At 34.6% G+C, this 26,487-nt stretch overlaps 4 protein-coding genes across 11 annotated transcripts in view; 3 read left to right on the top strand and 1 right to left on the bottom strand.

Annotated features, from left to right (window-relative positions):
- The window catches only part of LOC128669238 (uncharacterized protein), a 122,394-nt gene extending 113,264 nt beyond the window's left edge, over positions 1-9,130 (top strand). For 6 of the 7 annotated variants that reach the window (XM_053743924.1, XM_053743921.1, XM_053743923.1 and 3 more), the window contains 5 exons: positions 2,842-2,964; positions 4,852-5,025; positions 5,313-6,417; positions 6,693-7,278; positions 7,418-9,130. In XM_053743924.1, the coding sequence (XP_053599899.1) occupies positions 2,919-2,964; positions 4,852-5,025; positions 5,313-6,417; positions 6,693-7,278; positions 7,418-8,602 (3,096 nt within the window). In that variant the 5' untranslated portion in view covers positions 2,842-2,918 and the 3' untranslated portion in view covers positions 8,603-9,130. The remainder of the gene's footprint in view (positions 1-2,841; positions 2,965-4,851; positions 5,026-5,312; positions 6,418-6,692; positions 7,279-7,417) is intronic. The other variant, XM_064435920.1, reaches the window with a different exon arrangement.
- Positions 9,131-12,858: 3,728 nt separating this feature from the next.
- Spase22-23 (Spase 22/23-subunit) lies at positions 12,859-20,655 on the top strand. Its single transcript, XM_053743788.2, is given in 7 exon segments — positions 12,859-13,019; positions 13,393-13,554; positions 13,748-13,864; positions 14,105-14,196; positions 19,264-19,442; positions 19,525-19,791; positions 20,435-20,655. Coding segments are annotated over 7 exon segments (993 nt in total). The 5' UTR covers positions 12,859-12,973; the 3' UTR covers positions 20,565-20,655.
- LOC128669186 (uncharacterized) lies at positions 15,014-19,029 on the top strand. The gene is made up of 2 exons (XM_053743784.2): positions 15,014-15,333; positions 16,065-19,029. Exons 1-2 carry the CDS (start codon positions 15,222-15,224, stop codon positions 18,371-18,373), a joined length of 2,421 nt encoding a protein of 806 aa, XP_053599759.1. The 5' UTR covers positions 15,014-15,221; the 3' UTR covers positions 18,374-19,029.
- A 339-nt stretch (positions 20,656-20,994) lies between the features above and the next one.
- LOC128669188 (FGFR1 oncogene partner 2 homolog) lies at positions 20,995-26,140 on the bottom strand. 2 transcript variants are annotated; one of them, XM_053743786.2, is made up of 5 exons: positions 26,024-26,140; positions 25,710-25,844; positions 25,077-25,328; positions 24,452-24,580; positions 20,995-24,007 (listed from the first exon to the last, which is right to left on the bottom strand). In XM_053743786.2, exons 2-5 carry the CDS (start codon positions 25,842-25,844, stop codon positions 23,912-23,914), a joined length of 612 nt encoding a protein of 203 aa, XP_053599761.1. In that variant the 5' UTR covers positions 26,024-26,140; the 3' UTR covers positions 20,995-23,911. The 2 variants fall into 2 exon arrangements, with proteins under 2 accessions (XP_053599761.1, XP_053599762.1); XM_053743787.2 differs by having other exon boundaries at positions 25,918-26,060.
- Between the last annotated feature and the right edge of the window lie 347 nt (positions 26,141-26,487).

Genomic DNA, 26,487 nt, shown 5'->3' with positions numbered 1-26,487 from the left:
TAATAAGTAACTATATGGTAATTCTGTGAAGTGTTCAAATTGATGGAAATAATGGAATTCGCGCAATTCGATATTAAATGCAACGGGAATACTCAACGGATAATTATACGAGTCGAGGCAGAGGATGGTTAAAGCGAAGCATGCGCTACCACGCGTCATTAAAATATATTTGAATAGAGGGATGGTTGTTGGTATGTAGGTATTTGGTCAGGCTATAAAAAGAGTATGGGCAGACACTGTAGAGACAGCTAGAAAAGAACACATGTTTTTGTTTTTAATAGGATTAATCAAAATAATGTTTTAGTAGTCACACTTTATTTAGGATCCTGTGTCTATGTTTGGCTCTGGTTTGCTGGCCCATTGGAAGTCTATATCGAGAAGTAACTTTATGATCCTAACTTAAATTATGTTATAGTGGCGATTGAATAGTGTTGTCTGAATCTAGATCAGTCTTTAAAGTACCACCACCTTTTTAGGTTTGAGGACTAATTTGGTTGACGCCTCAGGTTGATAAATTTGACAGCTAAAAACGCCAAGTTATTGAGCATCTCATGTCAGCCGTCATTGACACCAATGAAAATCAATACTAACATTAGCACTTAAATTGCATCTGTCTACGGCAGTGCTAAATTATTATCGTAGGTTGAAAAGCCTACACAAAGTCAGTTGATAATAAAATATTGAAAACACCAAAAATCCCACACCTACACAGTAAATTTTTATGATTAGTGACTTTTTACGAACAATAATATACAATATAACCTTCAAGACAACTGTAGATATAAATGGATTTCTCTATCAAAAACTCCATAACCCAAAACTTCGATAGTTAGCTAATGTGTTTAGAATTTTTATCTTGGAAAGAATTTTACTTTTGCACCATTGAAGAGAAAGTTTGATTTTTCTCAGCGTGTTCGTTTTATTTCATTTATTTTTCGGTTAGTTTTTTTTTGCTGACCGTCAGCGTCTTCCCTCGGCTGAATGGTTCCTGGAACTATCCACAAACATCACCGCCATCTCGCGAGCAAACACTACATTCAGCGTTGCCCTGTCCTGTGCTACAAAGGGCCGCTTTCAACCGTGATGGCGCCTTTTGTGCCTTTCGCTTACGATCTAGGTTTATTTGGGTTTCAAGGAATGCAAAAGAATGCATCTAGAATATTTGCTTTCTCCTGAAGTTTTCATGTACTAAGTACATCTAGTATCATATGAATCTTGTTACAACTAAATTTCGAATTCCTATATAATTGGTGCATCCTAAATAGTATCAGAGCCCCTTGACAGGTTATGTCCGAAATTGCTCGCTGACGTAATTCAATAATAGGTCCGATGTGACGCCACTAATGCCGCTGCATGTAAGCGCGCCGTGATGGCATCCAAGCAAATTCCCGGCTAGATTGGCATCCATTGTGCCTACAGTCCACTTGCATAGCGCATTCAAAGCCGAATGCCCTGAGTTCCGATTGGAGGCTGCATTGGCGCAAATGTAAGCGTTGCAGACAAGCGCGTTAACGAATCCTTAATTCTATTCGTCTTTTATATAGTACTAGCGGCCCGTCCCGACTTTACTTGGGTAAAACATAATAAATTATATACCTAAACCTTACTCAGGAATCACTATTGGTGAAAACGGCATAAAAATCTGTGCAGTAATTTTTGAGTTAATCGCGAGACAGACGCAGCAGTCTATGGAAAAAAACACTTATTTTTCAATATGAAGCTTCAAGGTATGAAGCAAAATGTGCATTATCGATTGCAAACTATGCTATGGCGGCTGAAATATGAAGTATTGATATACCTACATTTCTCAAGAGAATAGAAATCTTAGTTAAGAAAACCAAGGTTTCGATTCAAATTTCCAATATAACTTCATATCGATAGGAAAATTGACTTCAATAATGTCGATACTTATCTTTAGAAGATTACTACATATACTCAATCACAAAACAGCAAATAACAAAATTACAATGATGAGTCGTGAATAGACTGCAATAGACCGAGCGAAATCGTATTGTAGCTATTTAATTAACTTCATATCTGGGCCCGCATGGCTCTGCCATTCAATTAAAATAATACCAACTATTAACGGAGCAGTAATATTTTATAGAGGTAACGGGCGATTCTGCAAACATGTTTATGTTGAAAGCAGTATTGGTTTTGTGCAGTGAAATGGTCGACCGCCGAAATGAGAGGCGCGACCACGCCAGTGCCATTTTGCATATCGAGTGATTATTTTGCCCCTCGCTGGAGCGTACCACCTGATTGTATATTCATTTGTGTAGAGATTAACATAATTATGTTATTTTACCGATACATTCCCGAATTTACCGAGTTTTCCTATTCATTACTCGTAAATTGTGTTGGTTTCTCACAACCTTTAGTTTATTCATGTGTTTTCTGCTCGTTTGAATAGTTATTCCGAACATCGCAATCAAACTAGATTTTCTATTCCATAATGTATTCATCATTTCCTGAAATCCAATTAGTTTCAGAAAATTATTATCCCTGCAGATTCATAGTTACACTATTTTACCAATATACCAGTGTATCGACGATAATTTCACATACTCGTGGTCACACTACAATACCCCAATGCTTTACAATTAGTAAACACATGTCTTAAACAGGAATACACCGAATGTTCTCGATGGTTCGCTTCTAGGTATATTGTGAGACTTTTGAAGAAATTGATTTATTTCTGCTTATATTTTAACATCGATTTTCAGTCACTTAAAATATAAAAGCTATAAAAAATACGACCGACGAAGGCTTAAAAGGATAATATTAAAAAATGTTGTACTAAGCTTATCACATCGTATTTTGTTTCATTGTTTCATGTAGTCTCGTGAAGACAGACTGTCCAGCATGAGTCCTCAGTTCTGCAAGCTGTAAACTCCTCTACGCGTCTCTCACCAGCGATGGATGCCAGGCTTCTCCTTGTTCTGGCGGTCTCTGCCCATCTTTGTAAGTAACATGTGATGTACCTGATACATTTTGAATCATACATTTTTCGGCAAATTTTAAAAATCCATTATTCCATGGTTCCCGTGAAAAATCAACAACGCGCGGGACGTGAAGAAAAATAGAAGAAGTTAAAACAAATCTTGCCAAAAAAGTAACCCTTCCGCAGCAAATTATCTGCTTGAGTTATCCACAGCCCGTAGCCATAAAACACTAGATTATAAAACTTTATCCAAAGGGCGGCCGTGGCAATAAAAGTTTCAATGGAAAAATATAGAAAAGTCGGGTAAGAGTAATTGAAAACACGCAGCTCGAGGGCTGAGCTCCCGATCCATATCTAAGGTGGACTATTTCGGCCCACTTGTGCGCAAATGGGCTGGCACTAACGGGGATATAGCGACACGACTCGCCTGAATTTGTTACCTACTTTTGAATACGCGAATGGACTATAAATTTCATTTTATCTTACACATCTTAACATGATTAAATGTAGGATGAATATGGAAACCCTGTTTATAAGTCAAGTTCAAGAAACATAAATGACAACAAAGCATTTCTTAAGCAACACATTTTTTATTCGTGATATCTATGGAAATAACACATAGGTCACATATCACTCCGTATCACAGTTAGAAATGGATTGATAAATAAGTCGTTTAATTAAATTATTGTACTTACATAAAGCTGAATTTAATTAACAAGTGCATTCTATCTTGTGCCAACATTTGCTAATAAAAGTCCAACTACTACAAATGTATCAGCTGTAAAATTGCGGGGATTTCCACTCAGTTCGATAAATCTGCACGTGTCAAAGTTTAATCAATTTCCGCGAGCGTCGTTTGTCAGAGCAACGCAGTGCAAGTCGGAAGAACATAATAAATGTTGTGATTTTATGACAAATGCGACGCAACCCGCCGTAGCGCCGTTCACGCGATCTGTAAACAGATATTTTTATACTTTTGGGTTACAGGCATATTTTGTGTGTTTTTAATAAATCAAAGGCGAAAACATGCTTAGTTATATATTTTTAAGATCTATTCTGAGATCTTTTTAAGATCAGTCAAACACAAATATGATTGGTTAGGACACGGGAACCCCCAAAAACGCACTCAACTTCACGATCTTCCACTTGATCAATCTTACGAGACACGCGTCTTTTATCCGAAACATTGAGTGTATTTATATTATTATATATATTACGTTATCTGTATCATGTTGATACAACATCACAAGCCATTAGCTGAACAGTAGCCGTATCTCGTCGATGACATGTTTCCAAACACTTCTGTCCCATATGAAGCCACTATCACACGTCATTTAGGGCCCAATGGTACCGAAGTAACGTCGTTACTGACTTTCTTCTTTATCTGTACATTTTGCCCGGAGCTTTTTACATAAAACTCTCGTAACTGAACTTGACATAAAAATATATGCGCTACATGAAATCCTTGGCATGTTTCTTCTCGCCTATCATTTCCGCACTTGAATGATGGTGCGTAGGATATGTTATGCTTAAGTGCTTCTTGATTTATCGTAAATATCAATGCTTATAGGTTTACAATATTCGTATATTTGTGAAATTTTATTTCGAGCTCCTCCGTAGCGCAAAATATAAAGCATTTTTATTATGAGTGCTTGAATGTAGTGCATCCTCCATTAAATTTTTAAATATGACCATCTAAATTCGTCCATATTTTAACATAAATCACTTAAATTTGAACCTAAATAAATATATTATTTTAGATTATATAACACTCAATTTACATTACCAAGAAATTTCCATGACGAATGTTTTATTCCACGTAAGAAAAGCGAAAGTGAAAAGAAAATATAAGGAGTTGTTTCACAAAAATATATGTACTTCTTGTTGATTAATCATTCACATTACAGGTAGTATAACAACCGCCGATGGACCGGTCTACGATGGAGTTCCCGCCAAACCCAGTGCCCCTGCAGCGCCAGCCGGCAACTTCCTCACGCAGACCGTGTATGGTTTCCTCGACTTCACCACCACCATAGGGAACACCGTCATGGTCTTCTCGCCTCAGTCCGCTCCTCCACCAGGTCCTAATCAGAATTTTTTCTTCAATGAAATATAATATTATTAGAATGATTATCTCCTCTCGAATAATATTTTTTCCAAGCTATTTCTTTCTCCGTGCTTCAATAAATCATCGGACCGATAAGAGTTTAAAGTCAGAAACTTGGAATAAATCGTATATAAATCTGGATTTTTAACTATCGGTTTTACAATCGATATACAAACTTATAAAGATTAAGTGATTGTCCAAATTAAAAGTAGATTGTAGATCCAAATTGAAATACTAAAATGATTTGTATTTCTTTTTCAGAACCACCTCAGACTGAAAAGTCTGTACAAGAAAATATCATAGAAACAAAACCGCCTCCTCCATCAGTTACTACTGCTAAACCAGAAGCCATCAAACCAAGCAAAATATCAGATAAAGACAAGACAAATAAACCAGCAACTCCTGCCGTCATATCCAGCGCTGTTACAGTTATGTCTTCCCCACCTAAAAACGAGGAGAAACTCCCAAATGCGCCAAAATCTGTCATCAGTGAACAAAAACAAGTTATTACAAAAGTAGAAGTTGTCGCTGGACCATCCAAAATTGTTGAAAGTAGTCCTTCAAAATCAATGCAAAAATCAAACAAGCAAAACTCACAAGCTAAAAAACCAAAACCAGAAATAAAAAGTGTTACCAATATTGTAAGCAGCAAAGTTGAAGTTAAGCAAGAACCTCCACCGACGATCATTAGCTCCAAGCTAAATAGTGTAGTAGAAATCAAATCTAGCCAAGCTGATGAAGAGCCTGCCATTCTTATCACCAATAATAATATTGGAGAGCCCGAATATGATTTCTTATCACGACAACCTTCAGAATTTGTTGAAGAAACCTACAAAGTTATAAATATTAGACCATCAAAAACTCATGGGCCAAAACCAAAGCAAGGACACAAACATAGACCACATCAACCAACTCCACCTCCTGAAGACGATGAACATCCTATTGGTCTTGTAACAACTCTAGGAGGTACCATAGTCAAAGATGGATTAACAACAGTACATGAAACCAGTGTTATAGGAACATATATATCTGGAAAATACGCACAAGTTTTGAACAGTAATTCTAAAATACTACCAGCCAGTGGTCATAGAGCTAAAATTTCTCCAAGTCCAACAAATAGAATCTTAAAAACAGCAGCACCGGGAGGATTTAATAAGAACAGATATAATCTGGAACCTACACCGTCAATTAATGATGAAGAAACTAATAGCAAAACAACACGCAGACATTCGAGCAGCGGAAGTTCTTTCAAAAATCGCCATAAACAACAAAGCAGCCAAGATATTGATAATCACGACAGCTCTCCCCCTGCTCAAAGTAAAAAATATAAAAACCGGAATTCTTCACAATCTCAACGCACTCAAAGGTAAATATTTATCAATGATGTCTATAACTACAATACTTAACAGGACTAACAACAAAAGTTTTATTTTAGTCTAAAAATGTTTCATATCGTAGTTATTATTATTGCCGACAATTAACGTGATTCATTTGCGCAGCATGAATGCATGTTTTAACTCATCAACCATTTTCTAAAACCAACATGCAGCTTACTGCATGGCATATTGTTTTAAAATAAATAACGTTTGAAATGTCACGTTTTGTCGACGGTAATCCTATTTTTCCTGTTCTTATTTTCAGTACTCGTTATGGCCGACGATCAAACACTCCTCAACTGGCAACCGTCTCTGTTTTCAGTGAACCATCAGCATCCTCGTTTTCCAACAGAAGAAAGAATAACAGGAATTCTGGACACAAAACCACCGTAACCCCATCAAGTAATGATAACCAATCAAGACGTGGTTTTAAACCTCGCGTTCAAGCTACACCAGTCGAACAAGTTACTCCTTCTGTTTCGACAAGTGTTTATAAATTCAAATTAAATCGTTCTCCTGGCTCAGGTCGATGGCAGTACAAAACCAGCCCCAAACCAAAAGTGACGATACGCAAGATGGCTGGCGACGATGACCAAACTACACCAAATCCTAATCCAATACTTGACGACCCACAATCTAATGAACTTTCTCCTCAAGCTCGATCAGACAACGACCTCGAGTTGTCAGGATCACAAAGTGGCCTTGGTACTCTTCTTGAAAATGATACAGAAGACAACTCGATAGAGAAGCCACCACCGGTCGAAACACTTAAAGTAGAAATATCAACTCCTGCTGATTTCAAAGATGTTTATTACGAAATTGCTACAATCAAATCTCCTTACACATTCCAGGTTCGTTTATTTAATTACAATATTACTTAATTGAGCTACCATGGTACAATATTTTCTAGTGTTTTATTTAATTTAATTTATTTTTAGGTAAAATAACTTATTTCATACTAATTAGCAAATCAACGTATTTTGTTTACAGGTTGGACGTGTCAAGAATACCCGCATTATTACAGTTACTTCTACAATTGAAAAACGCATCGAACCTACTTTAGTAGTTAATTCACAAAGCTCTCTAAACGAACCTTTGACGGAAAACATATTGGCTACTGCATCGCCTTACGGAAAAGACCATAATTTACTTGATTCAAGTATTGCAACATTACCACCTATTACTTTGTCATCTGACATGGAAACCCCACCTCTGGAAACAGTCACAGAAACATTTAGTACTACACAAAATATGCTGAAAACGCATATTTTACCTGTCGTACGAGATGTCAACATAACAAGTAGCCTTACTTTTATACAAACGTATCAAGTCACAAGATTTGTAACTGCTACCAAAACATTGCCTCCTATGGACTTTTATCAATTTATTCCAAGCAAAACATTAAAAGAATTCAATAGCCGTCTTGATGAAGCCGGTTCTGAGTTACATTTAGAACTTGATTTTGGTGACAGTAACGAAGACGAAGAGGGAGTGCCGAGGCGCGTATTTCCATCTGATTTGGATCTTGCTAATGTTGGATCAGAGTTTGACCTTACAGAAGTGGACAAATATAGATTACCTGATAACCACCTGAGACTAAAGAAAGCACATGGTCAGAATAAATCGAACCAAGTAACTGAACCTCCTAGTCCGGCCACGCCTGCATTGACTCCAGAGCAAGCACAACAACTAGCTCTATTAAGACTTCTTAATCCGGCAGCAGCTGCACAAATTCCCAATGTGGTGACGACTTCCAAACCTATCTTGAAATACGAGACAGTTTATGAATCACATGTAATACCTGTTTTCGATGGAAAGAACACAATTCAAAGCACTATATCAAGGCCGGTGGCTACTGTTACCAAAACGGAATATGAAGTGGGCACAAGTAGCCTTCCAGCGCTTCCGTTGCAGCCGATTAACCCTCTATTCCCTCAGCAGCAGTTCTCAGTAACTTCGACGCCTGTTGTTTTGAACACAGAAGTTACTGCCACGGACAGTCAAGTTCTAAAACTGACTTTCGGCGCCAAGACGGTGTACACGACATTGTTTACAACTAAAGTTGTGCCCACTATTCTGACTTCGTACGTAACGTCTTCGGTGCCGGTGGCTCCCAGTGCCGGCTTCCCGGGGTACTTCCCCGCGCCATTCGCGCCTTTCCCTTACGTTGGTTAATCGATAGAGTTTTAACTCTATCTCGTGAGCTCTGTAGTTATGAAATGTTAACTGTACAGTGAAAATATATCAAAATTTTCCCAGTGAACTGAACTGTGTAACGTAAGTGTGTTATTATAGTACCCGTGATAAACTATATCGCGCGAGTGGTTGAGTTGTTCGGAGAAAGCAGAATGTCGGGATTTATAGCCTTTGTGGAAACACGAAAACTCTAAAGTTTATATTTCTTATAAAGTTTTCTGAGCTCGCCGCGCCATTGCGTGCTCCGAGCCGGTGAGGTAATGTTCACTGACGTAGCTATAATAAAAGTACATAATAATTTACAATGTAACCAGTAAAAGCTTTGTAAATAACGTATTTATATAAATAAAGAATGTTGTATATAGATAGGAATACCTTACTAATTACTTTTTATGAAAGTATTGTAGATAACTGTAATAATTTCTAAGTACTTATATCTTTTGATACGTTTCTGTATGATATATTGCTTGAGTAAGAGGGTTTCTATAATTAAATAAATAAAAGAAATTCATTTGTCTTATTTACATCTCACTCACGTCATGAAAAATAAGTACCTAGGTACCTAGTAGATAATGACGAACATCTTATCTCAGTACCCGTTCTAATTTTAAAAGTAATCAATTGTGTAACACTAACTGTGTAACAATATAATAAAATTTATGAACCTATGTTTTCATTCAAATTAAAGTTGAACATTTCACAAAAAAAAATATCCAATCCAGTCGAGCTCCTGTCTAATATTTCACTGAGTTGAGAGGTTTATTTCCCATGATATCTTAATTAAAGCCATTTCATACTGAATCCAAGACAAAATAAAGCTAATACAGAATAGTCTATTCATAAATGTCAAACATTGTTCTAACATCACAAATACGTAAATAGATGTAGTGATCGATTTTCCTGGCCATGTTAGACATGTAGTTAATATTATGCCATTCTTTTATTCATGCATATAGTACAATTTCAAACTTTTCGCATTATTCAAGGGTTATCCTATATTTCATTTATTAGATTTATGTACCTATGTCACCTATTTTGTTCAGATTAAAGATAAAATAGATACATAGATATACTCGTATAGTTATGTAACTTTGAACCAGTTCAACTGACGACCAGATTATGGTTTCATGCGTGTGGTGTGCAATATGGTAAGTAAGTAGTAAAGGTTAAATACAAATAAATACAAAGATTCGTGTTTAAATTAATTTAATTTGATTGGTCTTCAAGATTCCTTCCTTAGATTCCTTCTATAACGTCAGCATTTTATGGCATTTTATGCTGAAAGAAATAAAGAGGCCTCAAGTTATGAAACTAAGATTAATGAAACCTGTTTTGTAAACTTAATAAGCAAACCTTAATCTTGGCGATTCTTTTGTTTTCAACTGTGAAAAAAATATTTATCCAGTATTTCTACCTAGCTAGACAGATACTTTCATAAATAAGTAACAAGAAAATATTTCTTGCTGAATTGTCCAATTTTCTTCATTGATTTTGATCCATTCTGGTTTGCTGCAACTTTCTGTCCGTTAATATGTACCTAGAAGGTCAAGGATTTTGTGGTTTTGAGTCAAAAAGTGCTCATTTTGATGTGCATGGCAATGGTCTGATAACTAAGGATTCCGAGGAGCTTGATAAGTGGAGAAGAAAAGCAAGAAAAACGGAATGTACCTAGTCTCTGACGCAAATAAGAAAGAGAGAGATCGTTGTAGTTTCGAGCTCCAAAGGGAACTTTATGTCAACACAGGTCGTTAATCACATTTACTAAATATAGTTACCCATCAAACGGGTTTGTTGTTTTAGTAAAATAATTTTGCCTCAACAAAATACAAGCCAGCACCTAAGACGAAGTAATGAAGGGCTTAAGATATAAACATATTCATATCCGCGCTCAAAACCTGCACCTGGGAAACAAAAATAAACAAGAAAGGCTGAAGCTGCAAAGGCGTTCGCCAGGAACTAGCAGACACCTTACGTAACATTTTTCAAGCTGAAAAATAGAATTTACAATAGTGTTGCTTTGAGAACGTACAATGTCTTCGTAGATTCGTATTAAAAATCTCTGGTAAAATTGTAAAGAAATAATGTTCTTGGTAGTAATAGAAGCAGTCATAAGCTTCTGGATTTAAAAGTGTTTTAACCTAATAAGAAAGAAGGCTCTCAATTTGTCACGTTTTATTTTATTTTTTGTTCTAATTCATTTGTTTTTGAGAAACAAATACCAATATATTTTTTTCAGATATTTTTTTCAGTAGTCATGAGGAGTTTACCTGCTGCGAAATATGAAAATTAAAACCAAAATTACCAATAATGACGTGAGCTGACGAAATAAATTAAGTACAAAGGCTGAATGAATATGCAATAGTCAGATGTCGGCACATTCTGAAATAGAACTAGGATTAAAGCCGGCTTAAAATTCATATTGATATCATCGGATCGGGTTGTTTTTTCTTTCTTTACTTCCAATCTGAACGGTAATCCTTATAGAGCTAGAAATCTAGAATAAAATCTAGACTGCATTCAACTGAACTCATACTTTATCAACTTTCTAATTTTGTATACTAATCTATGAAATTAAATTTGAAAGCGATTCTCAAATTAAATAAATCCAATTTTTCCCGTGAAACTTAATAAATTAAAGCGGGAAAAATTGGAAAACAATGGCAAAAGTTATTTGCTTTTAAAAATTACTTTTACTAGTCGAGCTTAGATTTTACATATTTTAACTGCGTTATAGGTACGTAGAAGAAAATAATTAGATAGTTAAACTATTAAAATGTATATATAAAATATATATAATATAGCAAAGATTTAGCAAAGCTATGTGACAGTTACATGACATTTTGTCTAGCAATAAGGGTAGCCTAATCTCTCAAAAATAAAAAATAAATTAAATAACCATGACGCATTGAGCAAACTCAATCGAATCAGAAAATAGCAAACAGCGATAGCAGCAATATAACGGACATAATTTTAAAATGCGACGTATCTGGACGACCACAAATCTACGAGTGCAGGGCTGGCTCACCGGTACACGCTGATTGAACGAGGTTAGGCGAAATCGGCTTATCGTTCGATGGCGAATGGCGAATAATTTCATTGGAGTACGCTTCGGGCACCTGCTACCGGGAATAGACAGCCCTGTGTGATGTTGGACGCTTTCTATTTTCAAAATAATAGATTATCTAAGCTTCAATCTTCAAAATATATTTAATTTTAGTTGAGTTGATAGAAACTATATTTGAGTAAGTAAGTTTTCGATATTCCTTTTATGCCGGCTCCACACTGTCGTCAAACAGTTTGCCATACATTGGCAGAATCGTATATATTGTTGGTTTTTCATTGCGGTAAATAAAAGCACTTATACTAACTACACAATTTTCACGCATTCATGTTAGCTTGTATCTGAGTTCGGCGACACTGTGGAACTGACATTAGGTACGTGGGTACAATTAAGTTATTAGAAACAAACATTACCTTATACTTAGGTAATGTTTGCTTCTTTAAGATTCTATGAAATGCTATTGGAAGATGATCGACCTAGATCGGCAACACTTTTAGAAGTTTTCGTAAAAGACGACTAAAGGAAAAATGCCCTAGAATGATAAGAATCACCCTATACTAAAAAAATACAATAATGGGCTAATAAAATACAATATTCATAAAAGTTTTCTTGACAACCGTTATTACAGATTTTGGTAAATACCCTTACTTATCATACAACTTTCATAATTCAATAATTAGTATTCGTTGATAACTCTCATATGGACTTCAGAAATAAAGATTAGAAATTTGTTATTTTGTTTACATATTCGACAATATGTAAACAAAATAGCAAAAGTGTGGAAATAAAAAATCTTTATTAAAATTTCAGTAATAACTGGGGCGCAAACAAAAAACCTACTGGAAACAAAAATGAATATTGAATACCTAGATTTGTTAGAATGGAATCCATAGAGTCACGACGACGGCTATAGTCTTTGAAGAACATCTGAACTTCTGTGAATAATCACAGTTACAAAATTTATCTCTGTGTGTAAATTTTATTCAAAATTGCTAACTTATCAATACCGGGATGTACCTACGTAATCAAGTAATCTAATCAAACAAATCATTGCACTAAGCCGCCATATCAACAAAGCGGTATATAGAATATTAATCCCAATGATAATTTCCGAAACACTTATTCATAAAGGAATTGATTAAATTTTTAATGATACGCTTTCAGTTGTAAGTATGTAAACAATGAAGAAACTTGTGCAAGTTTAAAAGTTAAAAAGACACCAATTAAGGAAATTTTTAAACAAAATAAAAAAACTTAAGTAAATAAAATTGAACAATAAAGAAATAAAAATGTCTGGTGTAAAATTAGTGTTATTTATGTGTGCAACATTATCATGTAAGTCATATTATTTTTTTTTTGCTATTGCTTTTTGTATAAGGAGACTATGGCCAATGTCTATAAAACATTACGTGTAGTAGAAATATTATTTAACAAAATAAGCTAAATAAGTTGATTTAATCACTTTTACTTATCAGATCAGGTTTAGAAAATCTCTTTTGCAAAAACTCTTCATTTGATTGACAAATTCATGCATATTGCAGCGACACGTAGAATTGGCCAATGCTTTTCCTGAAAACTTTAAGATTCTCGGCATTTTTAATCTTAATTTTAAATGTCAAACTCTAAAATATTATTATTGTTTGGTAATCCTTTCTTTTTCAATATTCGGACTATCTAATCAATCTGTCGTAACCTCTAAATTACGCAGGTGTGATCTTGATCTCGGCGCAGTCAGCGGTGGCAAGATGCTTCCAGTACACATGGCTGGGTCCGCGCTACAACAACGACAGTATCTTCATGAACGCCACTTGCCAAGACGCCACTAGACTCGCCAACGGCGTGCCTTGTAGGCAACCCCTTGTTGTCTCATGTAAGAATCGGTTTCTCTATTCTTACTTTGATCTCGGCACAGTTCACAATAGCCAGATTCTTGCAATAAACATTCTTGGGTACAACATCATAGGGTCCACATAAACGTTACCTGCCAAGACCACTCTTAGACGACAAAATCTCCTATGCTATACACAGATACAAATAATGAATATTAATATTTATGCTTTTAGATGACGGTTCGTGGCCAGATGTTTCATACATTTGGGCAAATCATTTGGATGAAGCATCTTGTATATTAGCGGATAACGATGTGTGTGCTACTTACACCTATTACTTCAATGGACAAGGTAAACTTATAATTATTACATGTTCAGTTAAACCTAAGTCTTTGAATAGGTATATATATATAATATACCCATTCAAAAAATATCAATGAAAGTCTTGACCAAAGCCATAGTTTTGATGGGACAGATACCCAAGTACCTAAAGATCTGGTAGTACCGGTTCAACAAAAAATACCTATGTATATATTATGTCTACACAACCTTTTTAATACTGAGATAAAATATTATTTTAATATTTCACAGCGGAAAACTCAACGGCCATGTGCACCAGAGCAGTAGACACGAATGGCGATGCCATCACTAGAGGCTGTTTTAGCCAGAGGAACGGTAGTTTCGTGACCAGCGTCTGCTTCTGCCGCTCCGTGCCCGGCGGCGTTCCTTGTAACAACGCCCCCGTGGCCTCCTTCCTGCCAGTACTGACGTTCATAGCCGCTACCATTCTGATTGTAAACAAAGATATTAAGCTATGGACAAAAATATTTTAATAGTTATTTTCGACTTTAATTGCAAACACCGATTTTTATATTACTTATAGCTGCAAAACATTGTATTTATAACTAGCTTCTGCCTTCGACTCGCACGCGATTAAAAAAATTGCACCCCTAAGGACGTAATACAGGAGACCGATGTTTATATTAATTTAAATACATATACCTACGTAAAAATCAGAACGCATTCATTGGCGATATACCTACATTGCACCTCCAAGAGCTTGAAAGGGGTATAAAACCCTAAACAAGAAATACATCATTCTGCATGTAAACCTAGGTGCCTAAATTAGTCGAACATTTGCCGGTAGTATCGCTGCATAAAATGTCCATGCTGTGACTTGACTGTATTTAATTAATAAAAAATGGTAGGAACACAAAAAAACATGTATAAAGCGGCGAGCAAAAGCTAGAAAAAATAAATTTCAAATCCCACTCCAAAAATAGAGAGTGATCACTAGTAATAAAAATATAATAATCACTATGCATAATGGTACATACATCTACAGATCGACTTATCCGTAGAATAGGGTCATATGTGAACATAGAGCAAAAATGAGTTAATTAGTTAAACGACATAAGGAATGAAAACTCTAAAGACCTAAGTATTTAAAATTTTTGTATCTTACTTAGTTTTAAAAATATGGAATCGAATAACGATCGATCTCACATTAGCTCCGCACAAAAACGTACGAAGTGATCATACGGCGTCGCGCGGGGAGAGGGATCGGCGCGGGCGCCCCGTCTGCTCGTCAGTTGGACCGATGTTTGATGGAGGTAGGCCGTTTTTGCAGCATGCGCTAAGCTTGTATTCGCTTCGAATATAATACAATTGAATAAGGTGTTTTGCATGTAAAAATATATTTTTAAATATGTCAAGATCACGCAAAATGTTAAATATGTTAAAAGAAGTTAGAGAGGAGTCTGGGATTTTTTTATCGTTTTCACAACCTGCTGTAAAAGTAGCAAAAACTTTAATTTCTGGTAAGTTGCTAATTTTTTAGATTAATTATTTATTTTTATATATTGAAAAGTTATTTAAATATTAAACATTAAGTTATTATTGCTTTTTTGTCTTAATTAATAGATGTTAGAGTTCGATATTCACATGAGACGTTTTTTGATAGACTGGAAGTAAATCGTGTATTTAAAGCAAAAATGCGATTGATGAAGCTTGTAGCCATTATAGTAATCATTCATTCAAAATAGAAAATGCAAAAGGAAGAAGTCTTAAAAAACTATTGGACGTTATTTTGAATATATTACAATTTTTTTATCGTTTCATGTGAATATGAAACGTTGTTCTATTGAATCTGTAATGCGAATTTGAGGTTCGATGTTCGAATAGGACGTTATTGCGTGGATTTCAAAATCAGTTAAGACGTTATTCGACTGAAAATATCTATGAATATTAAGATATTTTCTTTTGTATTTGACAAATTAATTGTAAAGGTTTTTGTCTTTCATAAACAATAAATATCATTTTCAAAATAATATCTATATCTAATTGTGCTCCATGATTTTGCACTCGTGACGTGATTATAGTGCTAACGGTACTTCTCGATTGCATGGATTTTTAATTGTTAAATAATTTTGATACCTACTTACTTATATGTACCTGCAGGGATAGCATCTCAATTTAACAACAATATCTACATTAATTACATTAACCTTTGTAATAAAGTATAAAATTATTCCATGATTTTTTATTTCAGATGTGAATGTTAATGACAACACATGTAAGCAGCCAACGTCACCACTGCCTCATGGTGCAGAAGAAATTAGCCAGGAATTAGCAGACGTATGGGAGGAAATTATGCAAGAAGATTGTAGCCCCAAAAAAATTACCTGCAGCAGCTCAACACCGATTGTTATGTCTGATAAGTGTGCCGATAATAGTAATAATAACAGTATAGAAAAACTACCCCAAGAAAATATCCCTCAAGAAATAACCTGTGATAGCTCAATACAGGTAGCTACAAATCAGCCATCTCCCGATGATGTTTACAGCAACCAACCTAGCCTATTACCTTTGGAAGTGCCTTCTAGTTTTGAAAATTCACCCCAGATTGAACTCGAAGGTTTAGAAATTTCACAGCGGTCAAACCTAGTTCCTTCAGAACTATATGAACCAACTCCAATTCCATCACCAACTAATGTTCATTCAGTCTGTGATAGCATATTCTGCCCATGTCATGAAGGCAATTATTCTGTAACTTCCGTACAGTCATTCAGCACAACAAATTCGCCAGCTACTTCCCATTTAAGCCTTCCAACTGTGACCCGCAGAACATCGAAAAAGCGACAAAAGCGTGTAAAAGAATGGGCTGACATTAAACGAAAATGCCTTAAAAACTTGGGTAAGAAATATGTTACCAAAAAAGGAAAATCCATAGATGAAAAAACGATGGGGGCGTCTTGCAAATGCCGCTATACATGTCCAAATAAAATTACTTACCAGCAACGGTTGGAGTGTTTCACTAAATTTTGGCAACTTGGCGATCGAGCTAAGCAGTGGAACTTCATCGTCAAGTATACGGATAAGACAAAGAAAAAACGTTGTCTCAATCAAGATGCTCCAAATAATAGGAAATATACTTATAAGTATTATCTACCGCTGATTACAGATTACAGTGAATCTCACTGCGAGAAAACAGAGGTGTGTCAAACTATGTTTCTCAATACACTTTCGGTTTCTACTCGTATCGTAAAGACGGCTTGGATGAAGTACGATGGTAGTGCTATTATAGAAGAGGACCAAAGAGGCCGCCATGATAATCACAAAATTGTTATAGATGGAGCAATGAAACAAAGCGTTTGTGACCATGTTAATTCATTTGATCCTGTTGAATCTCATTACTTACGCAAGGATAGTGAAAAGCTCTATTTACCGGGACACTTAAGTATTGCAAAAATGTTTAAGTTATACCTTGAATGGTTTGATGCTGAAAAGTACAGCTCTAAAGCTACAAAAGAACGTCAGTATCGGGACATCGTTAACTGTAATTTTAATTTAGTTTTTCACATTCCTAAAAAGGACCAGTGTGACGATTGTCATGTGTTCCGAATGAAAAAAATCCCAACAGACGAAGAAAAAGAAGCTTTTCAGCAACACCAGAATAATAAGAAGGTCGCAAGGCAACTGAAAAGCCAAGATAAAAAAGACGCCGAGGAGTCAAACGGAAAAATAGTTACTTCTGTGTTTGATTTCGAAAAGGTACTACAGTGTCCTCTTGGTGAAATCAGCATATTTTACTATAAAAGAAAACTCTCTGTTTTTAACTTCACGGTTTATGACATGGGTAAAAAAAAGGCTGTTTGCTATATGTGGGATGAATCTGTGGCAAAACGTGGCGCAAATGAGGTGAGCAGTTGCCTTTTGGATTTTATTCAGACTAATGTTGAACAAGGGGCCAATGAGTTTCGCTTCTGGTCAGATAATGCAACTGGACAAAATCGTAATCGTTTTGTGTTTGCCTTGTACGTTTACGCTGCAAAAAAATTCAATATACGTATAACACACAGGTTTATGCAAAAGGGCCATACCCAAAATGAGGGTGACAGTGTCCATTCTGTTATTGAAAGAGCATCTCGCGCTAAAATTATCTATACCCCTCACGAATGGCGTTTATTAGCAAAATGGGCGAAGAATGATGGTGAACCTTATGTTATTCGTAACATATCTCAGAATGATGTATTTGATTTTAAAAGTCTTGTTAATGATAAGGTTTGGCTGAAAGACATTAGAGGAATGAAGATTAATTGGAGTAACATTCGAGAAGTGCATGCGGACGGTAGTGATTCCAATAAGTTGTTTTTTAAGTATGACCAGACTCAACCTGAATTTAACATTTTGGTGATTGGCGGTAACACTAGAAACTCAGTCCAAAGTGAACTGAAACATGCATATTCAGAACCTATTAAGATTTCTGCTTTTAAATATAAAGATTTAATGGATATGTGCCGCTTAGAAGTTATCCCTAAAGAATATCATCCATATTTTAATTCTTTACCACATGACTAATAATGTACCTTCTACGTTTATGTTCGTTACTATTATTATAATACAAAAAGTGAAAGACTGGGTCATTTTATGTGCTAATAATTACTGTTCAATCTAGTGCCATAATGATTGTTTAATTTTTATTTTGAGATTTTTGTAGTAAAAACGTGTTAAAAAAAATATTTTTATTTTATTACCAAACTAACTGTTTCCCCTGACTTTTTCCACGTCCTCCGTCCTTAAAATATGTTTATAAAACCTAAATGGCACTTGAAACCCACAGTAAATACCGTGCTTTCTAAAATACGGAATCATCTCGCGTTATATAGGACCAATATGTCAAAGGTAACTCTGACGAACAACGACCAATATAAACATAAAACGTTTCTTAATTCAGACTTCTTCGTAAAACAACGTACGATGTTCACTATGGACCCTCCTTATTCCACGCTAAAATGTTCTATATTGACATGGAACTCACTATTTCACGAAATTAAAGGATTATAAAAATATACTATTAAATATTTGACTAGGCCAAGACACAGCAACAACATATCAAAAGTTCTTATTATCAACTCTCTCCATTTAAGAGTTATATTAGTCAACAACTTCTCTGAACTCTACTGAAAACCTTCAATATCGCAGACCGGACTTTATTCTACGGAGTAGTCGAGATAAGAACAATACCTATTTAATGTTTTTATATCTGTGAGATTACCACTACAAAAACAAAGATTTTTCGAAACTATTTTGTGTAGGCAATCATCTGATTGAGGCAACACTGCTATAACATTACGTGATGACATGACAACTCAACATGACAAGTGCCAAATCGTCAGAAAGAAACAGAATCAAATTCTAAGGAATCAAATAATTTCGATCAGAGTAAATTCATCCAATATATTGAAAAGAAGTTTAGAAATTCATGTTGAAGTAATCGTCACAAAATGTATTCCGTATTAACAAGAGGGAATGCTATATTAACCTATACTTTAAGTGTACTGGCATGTTTAACGTTCCTGTGTTTTTTGTCCACGTTAACAGTGGACTATAGAACTGCGGCACAAATGAATACAGTAAAAGTAGTCGTGTAAGTTTGTATTTAACCACCCTATAACACAAAAATAAATGTTTAAACCTTATTTGGCTATAAAAGTCATGTATTATTTCAGTAAGAATGTACCAGATTATGGAGCTTCAAGGGAAAGGAATGATCTCGGGTTTCTTACTTTCGATCTGAAGACTGATCTGTCTCACCTCTTCAACTGGAACGTAAAACAGTTATTCCTCTACCTAACCGCCGAATACATTACCCCCAACAACGAGTTAAATCAAGTGGTGCTTTGGGATAAAATCATCCTGAGAGGTGAAAATGCAGTGCTAGATTTTAAGAACATGAACACTAAGTACTACTTTTGGGATGATGGCAATGGTTTAAAGTAAGTATATACTTTTTGTCCAACATTCAAATTGTTTATAGTATTGCTGTTGCAATACATCCTATTGAAAGACTTCTTGTTTTCATATTTCTATCTGTGGCATATGAATAACGGTGAGAACTCTTTCATGGAGTGATTTTTTCACATGTTGTTTGTTTACCTTTTGCGGCCACAACAATGGCCAATTCTCAATTTCACTTCTAATCAAGTGAACAATTGCAAGTTTTGAAACAATTACCGAACTTAATATACAGGAATGCATGAAATATTGATAAATTTTGAAAAAAAAGCCACAAAAAAGGAAATTTCCTTCACTATTAGCAGTTAGATCTTAGAGATAATAAAAACAATTGAACAACAATAGGATCACAATCTGTTCTGGCTGCATGGTAACTACAAGGCTACATAGTAATCAAAAAGGACTCTTCATCCTTGCTTACTTCTCTTAAGAACTGTTTTCTGTAGTTAGGACACACAATAAAGGGTTACTTTTATTATTTTACCATGTTTTATAACTTCCATTCTCATGGAAGATATCAAAATATACTTAAATTTAGCTAGAGATGTCACTACACTCCTATACTGTTGCACATGAGACCAACAGTGTTTGAGAAATATAATGCAATCAAAATTTATTTTTCAGAGCCCATAATAATGTGACACTGACTCTGTCATGGAACATCATTCCGAATGCAGGCATGTTACCAAACATTGAGGCCATCGGGCAACACTCCTTCAAGTTCCCCACAGAGTATACTCAAACCAGAGTATGATCCAGGTCACTCTTGTAAATAAGAATACTTACTTTGTAAGAAGTGTGTGTGTAAGGTGGTAAGAATGACAAATTAAAATGTCTATTTGAAATTGACTTTCATTATAGGTAACTGTTTTAACCCAATTTTAATTAACTTCTTTTGTCCAATCAGTCTCGTAAACATGCACACTGCATCCGTACATGTTATAAAAAAATCCTTACATGTTATAAAAAAACTGACAGATCAACATCTGTCAGTATGAACTTGATAAACTCAAAAACTACCAGATGAATTTTTGCATGGTTTACACCAATAGATAATGTGATTCCTGAGGAAGGTTATGTATTATTTATTATGGCTTTACATGAAGCCAAAACGGCCCGCTAGTTAAGTAAAACTAACTAGTTTTAAACTTAAAGAAGGGTTGGGGAAAATAAAAAAGTAAAAATATTTTATAATGTACTGCATATATTTTAATCAATTATTACATTTTAAACATACATTTGCTACTTGTGTCATTCTACAGCAGAAAAAACTATTCAATATTTACTAGCATTGCTTTCTATACAAACTAAATTCAACAGTCCTATGAATATAAAAAAAATATGGGCTAGTTGTATTTGCATATCAATATTGCAGAATTTTAATGTCTCAAAACATATGATTATTACATTTTAAGATCATCACCCAAACAAATCTAATATTGATTTAAAAGACCTAAAATCTTGATATTAAGAAAATGAAATAGAAACAAAACTTCTTACTGGGTGGTTTACATTGTTTCTCAGAGAACACTCACTACAAAAAAAAAATTTTGTACATTACACACTTAGAGTGCACTGTAATGTTTTGATATAATAAATGCATTACTCTCCAAGGTAGCCATTAATCTAATCCAATTACTACAATAGTTAAGTTTAATACCTCACACAAGCACTATTATTATGTACTGAGGTAAATATCTTACGTTGGATATACTTAAATTTTGGGAGCCATAAGTAGTAAATATAAATTACAATACTAATAAATTAAACAGACTTAATAATACAATAAGATTCCAACAATTTTTAAATTTCAATTCACAACTTCACTAATAGATTGCTTCAATATTATTATCACTAAATGTGATAAACCAAACAATAACTTATGTATTTGCTACTCCTATTGTATATTTGTGCATGTTTTACTGTTTCTCTTAAAGTCGTCTATTGTTTTCTAATGGGTAGGTCACACGATACACAAAATTTAATCTAAAGCAAATAAGTAAAATATTTATCCTAACTCCAAAGTAAAATCTAAGATATATTCGAATTATATTTTAATGTTATTATTAAAAAATCATGTCTTTTAATTTTTTTTAATCAGAAAATGTTTACAATAACATAATTGCCTTTCCCTCTTCCTAATATTACAGTATAATTTGGTTATAAATGAGTGGTGCACTTATACACAAACAAATGGATTTAGCGTTTCCCATGTCCATATCAACGCCAAATAAGACAAGGACGGTTTTTAAAGAAGTTCCTAATACGCCGAACATTTTATTATTAAACTTTTTAACAATAGATAACTTACAAGTAACTGTTCATGGTATATTGCTTGCACACCCTTGGCATGTTAAGCATATTTTTACGAAATTTACTACAAAGATTTCCTACATGATATCTATCATACATAATATTTTATTTGTATCTAACATTAAAAGCTAATCTCCTGGATCGCATGAAAAAATATTTCATAAGTTTATATGGAACATTCATTTCCAGAGCCATTGCTCTGAATGAATCACTGTGAATATTTAACTATCATTTATTACTACTCTTTACGACATAATGATAAAGTATTAAACATAGAAACTGCTACATTCAAAAAACTTTGTTGTATTGTAAATTGACTAGTGCGTATTTCGCGTATTGAGATGACACAACACGGTGACACAAAACAAGGTGAAACTAGTACAGTTTTTTAACTATGACAATTAAGTATTGGGTCCCAGAAAGTATTGGTGTTACAAAATAAATTTTTAGTCTAAACATTCGAGTAATCTAAAGAAGTAAATTTTCTAGGATACATGTAATACATTATCGAGTATTATAATTTATCATTAAAGTAAAGATGATTCATAAGCCTATGTACGAAGTAAAAAATATTTACGTGATATAATATCGATACTGTCAAAATTTAATGCATAAAATATTATAAATTAATAAATTGGCAAATATTTTTATTGTATTGTGTCGTATTGTGATAAGTATAGTAATAAAAAAGCGTAGCTTTTATAACTTAACAGCAACACTAAAGATCACAGTTATAGTCACACAGCAATTTGTTTTCACTCTGCAATGACATTATGGTAAGAGTGCTGTTCTAGTAACATGAAACACTTCAGTAAATACATATCAATGTTCAACATCAAATACAACCAATAAAAACAAAAAATATTTTGTGAACAACTATATTTGCAGTTATTCGCTGTATTATAGTTTCCAATTTTGGTGAAATATGAAAGATATATCTGTCAAAAGACCTAACATCCAAAATGTGTGATTAACATACAAAGTGGTTTATCAGATCACTGTCGACCCCATGTGTAAGGCGGAGTCGGAATAGGGGTGACTTGCACAGAGGAATTCAATTATACAGACTTGAAATTTGCTAGAAAAAAAAGGTACATTTTCCTTAAGCCAATATAATTGTGTATTTAATAATTTCAGCCACAGCAGTAATATACAAACAAATTGTAGTTCAAAGGGATTAATGGCATTGCAAAGCTGTTCTGGCTGTTCCATTGTACAATTACAATTTAATCCATTAGTCATGTCATAAAATCGTTGGGCCTGAATACTGATGAACAAGAAAGCTAGCAAATATACAGTTCGTTTCTTCTAACAAATATTATTATGTAAACAATCTCACCATTATTTTTTATAATTTTACGGCAATATAAAATAAAATGGAAATTACTTTGGTAATTAATAAATGTATCACTTTAGAACGGATAGGTTAAAATAACTTGTAACGCGAGTCCAATGGACACAAACACAGAAACGGGCATGACACACCCAGAACTGCAGACATATGTGATCACATATACAAATATTTTCCCGCACTGGGAATCAAACCCAGGACCTCCAGATAGCGGACGGGCTTGGTGACCACTACGCCACGGAGGTCGTCAGGTTGGAACTAATATTTTAATTATTTTCAACAATAAGTACGGTCAAGATTGTTTACCATATTAGGACTCGTCAGAAAAAACGGACTGTAGTCTGTATAATAGCGATTACTTCTGCGCTGTCTGAATATGTCGGCAGCTGGCAGCTGGCGGGTGGCAGCTCCTAGCAGCGGCGATGCGCGGCGGCCGGTCACGCGTCAGTCTGCACGTCCTTGTCCTGCGTGGGCGGCGACCACGCCCGCTCCGACCCGTACTGCTTCGACAGGTCCAGCATCTCGCGTAGACCCTGCAGCATAGACATTGTCCTTCAACTGCCTATGTCACACAATAGCAGATAGTAACACTGTTTAATTACTCTAGGTTGCGCGTTTTCCCTGCTGCTTCCTGCCTTATGAATCACGAGCTCAGTGACTCTTACTGTTTTATTACAGTCTTATCTAATACAGATTCTTTATTCACTATGGAAGCATAGCCTGACATAGACCATGTAACATCTTCAAGCTTACAAGCTTTAGTCCACAGTTCCACCCACATCTATTTCCCATGAAAACAGATCTTTTTTTCGGAATATAAAGTATCTATGTCCTTTTCTTTGCTCCAAATTATATGTATGCAAAATTTCAAGAAGATTGGTTTAGTGGATAAAGCGTGAAGACGTAACTTAGTAAAGTTACTTTTGCTTTTATATTTTAGGATTACAGATATTCTGAAACTAAAAAAATACACATACCTTGTTTTCTGTAATAAGCCTTTGGTAGAGTTCTTCTTCTTTTCGAGAATCCCCATTTTCATCCATATTTACTGCCTTGTACATAACACTTGTCATCTCATTGATCCTTTCAGCTTGTTGACGAATCAACTGAAAATCAGTAAATATTTTCTTATTATATCTGTGAAGATAATTATTATGGAAACAAATAAGATATAAACTGCCGCAATGACAGTTGGCTTATATAACTAGTGAAAGTACAAAATTGAATACATGATATTATGTTAATCCAAATATGATTTCACTTTCTTGAATGATGTGTATATTATGAAGTAAGTTTTTTTTTCTCCAACAATATAAGGTTTCCAGTTAAACTATATCCAAGAAAAGATCTCCGGAAGCTAGGAGAAATTGTCACAAAATGACAGGATACTGATGATTCTGATCATTACACTGGTGGTGGTGTCCCTAACTAGCAAATAATAAAAGTATTCTTCACAGGTGACTTGAAAAGTAAGTTCTCAGTTATTTTAATTCCTTAGTTGTGAATAGGCAATATTATATATTGCAACTAGTAATATCCTCAACTATTCTATAAATAATATTATTATTACATGTGCTATGTAAGTAATATTATGTTACATACCTCTTGTTGTTTCTCATTGATAGCAGCTGTGAAGTCTATCCGAGATTCCCATATTCTCTTCTCTGTGTGTTGTCTGTATTTTGACATTATGAGTTCAAGTGCCCGTCTGTGATCCTCTAGAGCAGCTCGAAGTTCACCATTCTCCCTCTGAACATCTCTCATGAGACGCGACTCTCTTTCTATGTTAGCTATCAAAGCTCCTCTAGGTCTTTCCCGAGATGCTTCATTCAGAGTATCCACTTCATCTTTGTACTGAAAAATGTTTAATCACCACTAAATACTTCATTGTCGCTAATGCCAATTTATTTTAACCCTATATTACTAACGTAAATAGTGATCAAAACAATGTTTTGACAATACAATATACAAAATTAACTAAGTTGACAAAAAGCGTCCATGAGTCTTATCCCACTGACAAGATGTTGAAAAAATACCAAATTAGGATGCTGAAACTTATGCTCTCACATATTTTCTTTTATAAATGATAATTACTTTGATCCAAACTATACCAATACAATAGAATGGACGATTTAAACCTAGACTTATCATACAATCTGTAGTGGGTTTTATGCTGAATAAAATTGTAATCAACTACATAGTCTACATCTGCTTTAGATTGGGTGTCGAAATTACCTGTTTCATTGTATGGATTTGTCGATAAGCTGTTTGAGTTTCAGTCAAAAGTGCATCCGCTTCGGTTTCACGATCTTTGAGGCGGCCTGCAAGTCTTTTTGCGTCCAAAATAATTTGTTGAATGGTCAGTGACATCTGAAAAAGTCAGCTCTGTAGAAAACCCACAAATCTAAGAATTCACCACGTTTGTTATGTTTTATACACAAACCCTGTAATCCACACAAAATAGCAAGATGTATTGCGTATCATTTAAGTATTTTTACACGATAAATTAAACAAAATACAAATATATTTAGAAAACCAGATCAACGCACATCAGCTGTTCGTGATTAGAGATCGGCGGCCATTAGCTTTCATTCGAATGATGCGTAGGTAGGTACCATAACCATTCCAAACACGACTGAGTGCAAAAATCTATATCTATCTCACCGTCTACACTATAATGTAGCTTAAAACAAGAAAGAAATGGAAATATAGATGTGATACATACTCTATTTAGTCGCATTGTAGTACATGACCTTGATTACCACCTAACACCATGTTGATATACGAAAGTAATTATTTATTAAAAAATAAAGGGAATACATAGTAAAACCAACTGTAAATAGATATTTCATGTAATATCCGAGTTCACGATTGTGTATTATTATATGGTGAGGTGAAACAACAATGCACATAAATATTTAAAAAAAACTCGTTGTCTATGCCACTGAATGTCCGTTCGTGTTATTTGTTGCCGCCAATTTTTAAACATGAATAACTTATTTTCAACTTGAAT

The sequence above is a fragment of the Plodia interpunctella genome, chromosome 4, assembly GCF_027563975.2.
Source record: "Plodia interpunctella isolate USDA-ARS_2022_Savannah chromosome 4, ilPloInte3.2, whole genome shotgun sequence".
Classification (NCBI taxonomy): domain Eukaryota; kingdom Metazoa; phylum Arthropoda; class Insecta; order Lepidoptera; family Pyralidae; genus Plodia; species Plodia interpunctella.
The sequence above is the reverse complement of the archived record's forward strand: the minus strand, read 5'-3'. Positions and strand labels throughout refer to the sequence as shown.

Bases quoted from the DNA above. Each gene is read 5' to 3' on its own strand.
- LOC128669186 (XM_053743784.2), top strand. From the start codon at position 15,222: ATGTCAAGATCACGCAAAATGTTAAATATGTTAAAAGAAGTTAGAGAG. The intron at 15,334-16,064 runs GTAAGTTGCTAA...TTTTTATTTCAG, and splicing joins AGCAAAAACTTTAATTTCTG to ATGTGAATGTTAATGACAAC.
- LOC128669188 (XM_053743786.2), bottom strand. From the start codon at position 25,844: ATGTCACTGACCATTCAACAAATTATTTTGGACGCAAAAAGACTTGCA. The intron at 24,581-25,076 runs GTATGTAACATA...ACTGATTTTCAG, and splicing joins TCAATGAGAAACAACAAGAG to TTGATTCGTCAACAAGCTGA. The intron at 24,008-24,451 runs GTATGTGTATTT...TCTATGCTGCAG, and splicing joins GGCTTATTACAGAAAACAAG to GGTCTACGCGAGATGCTGGA.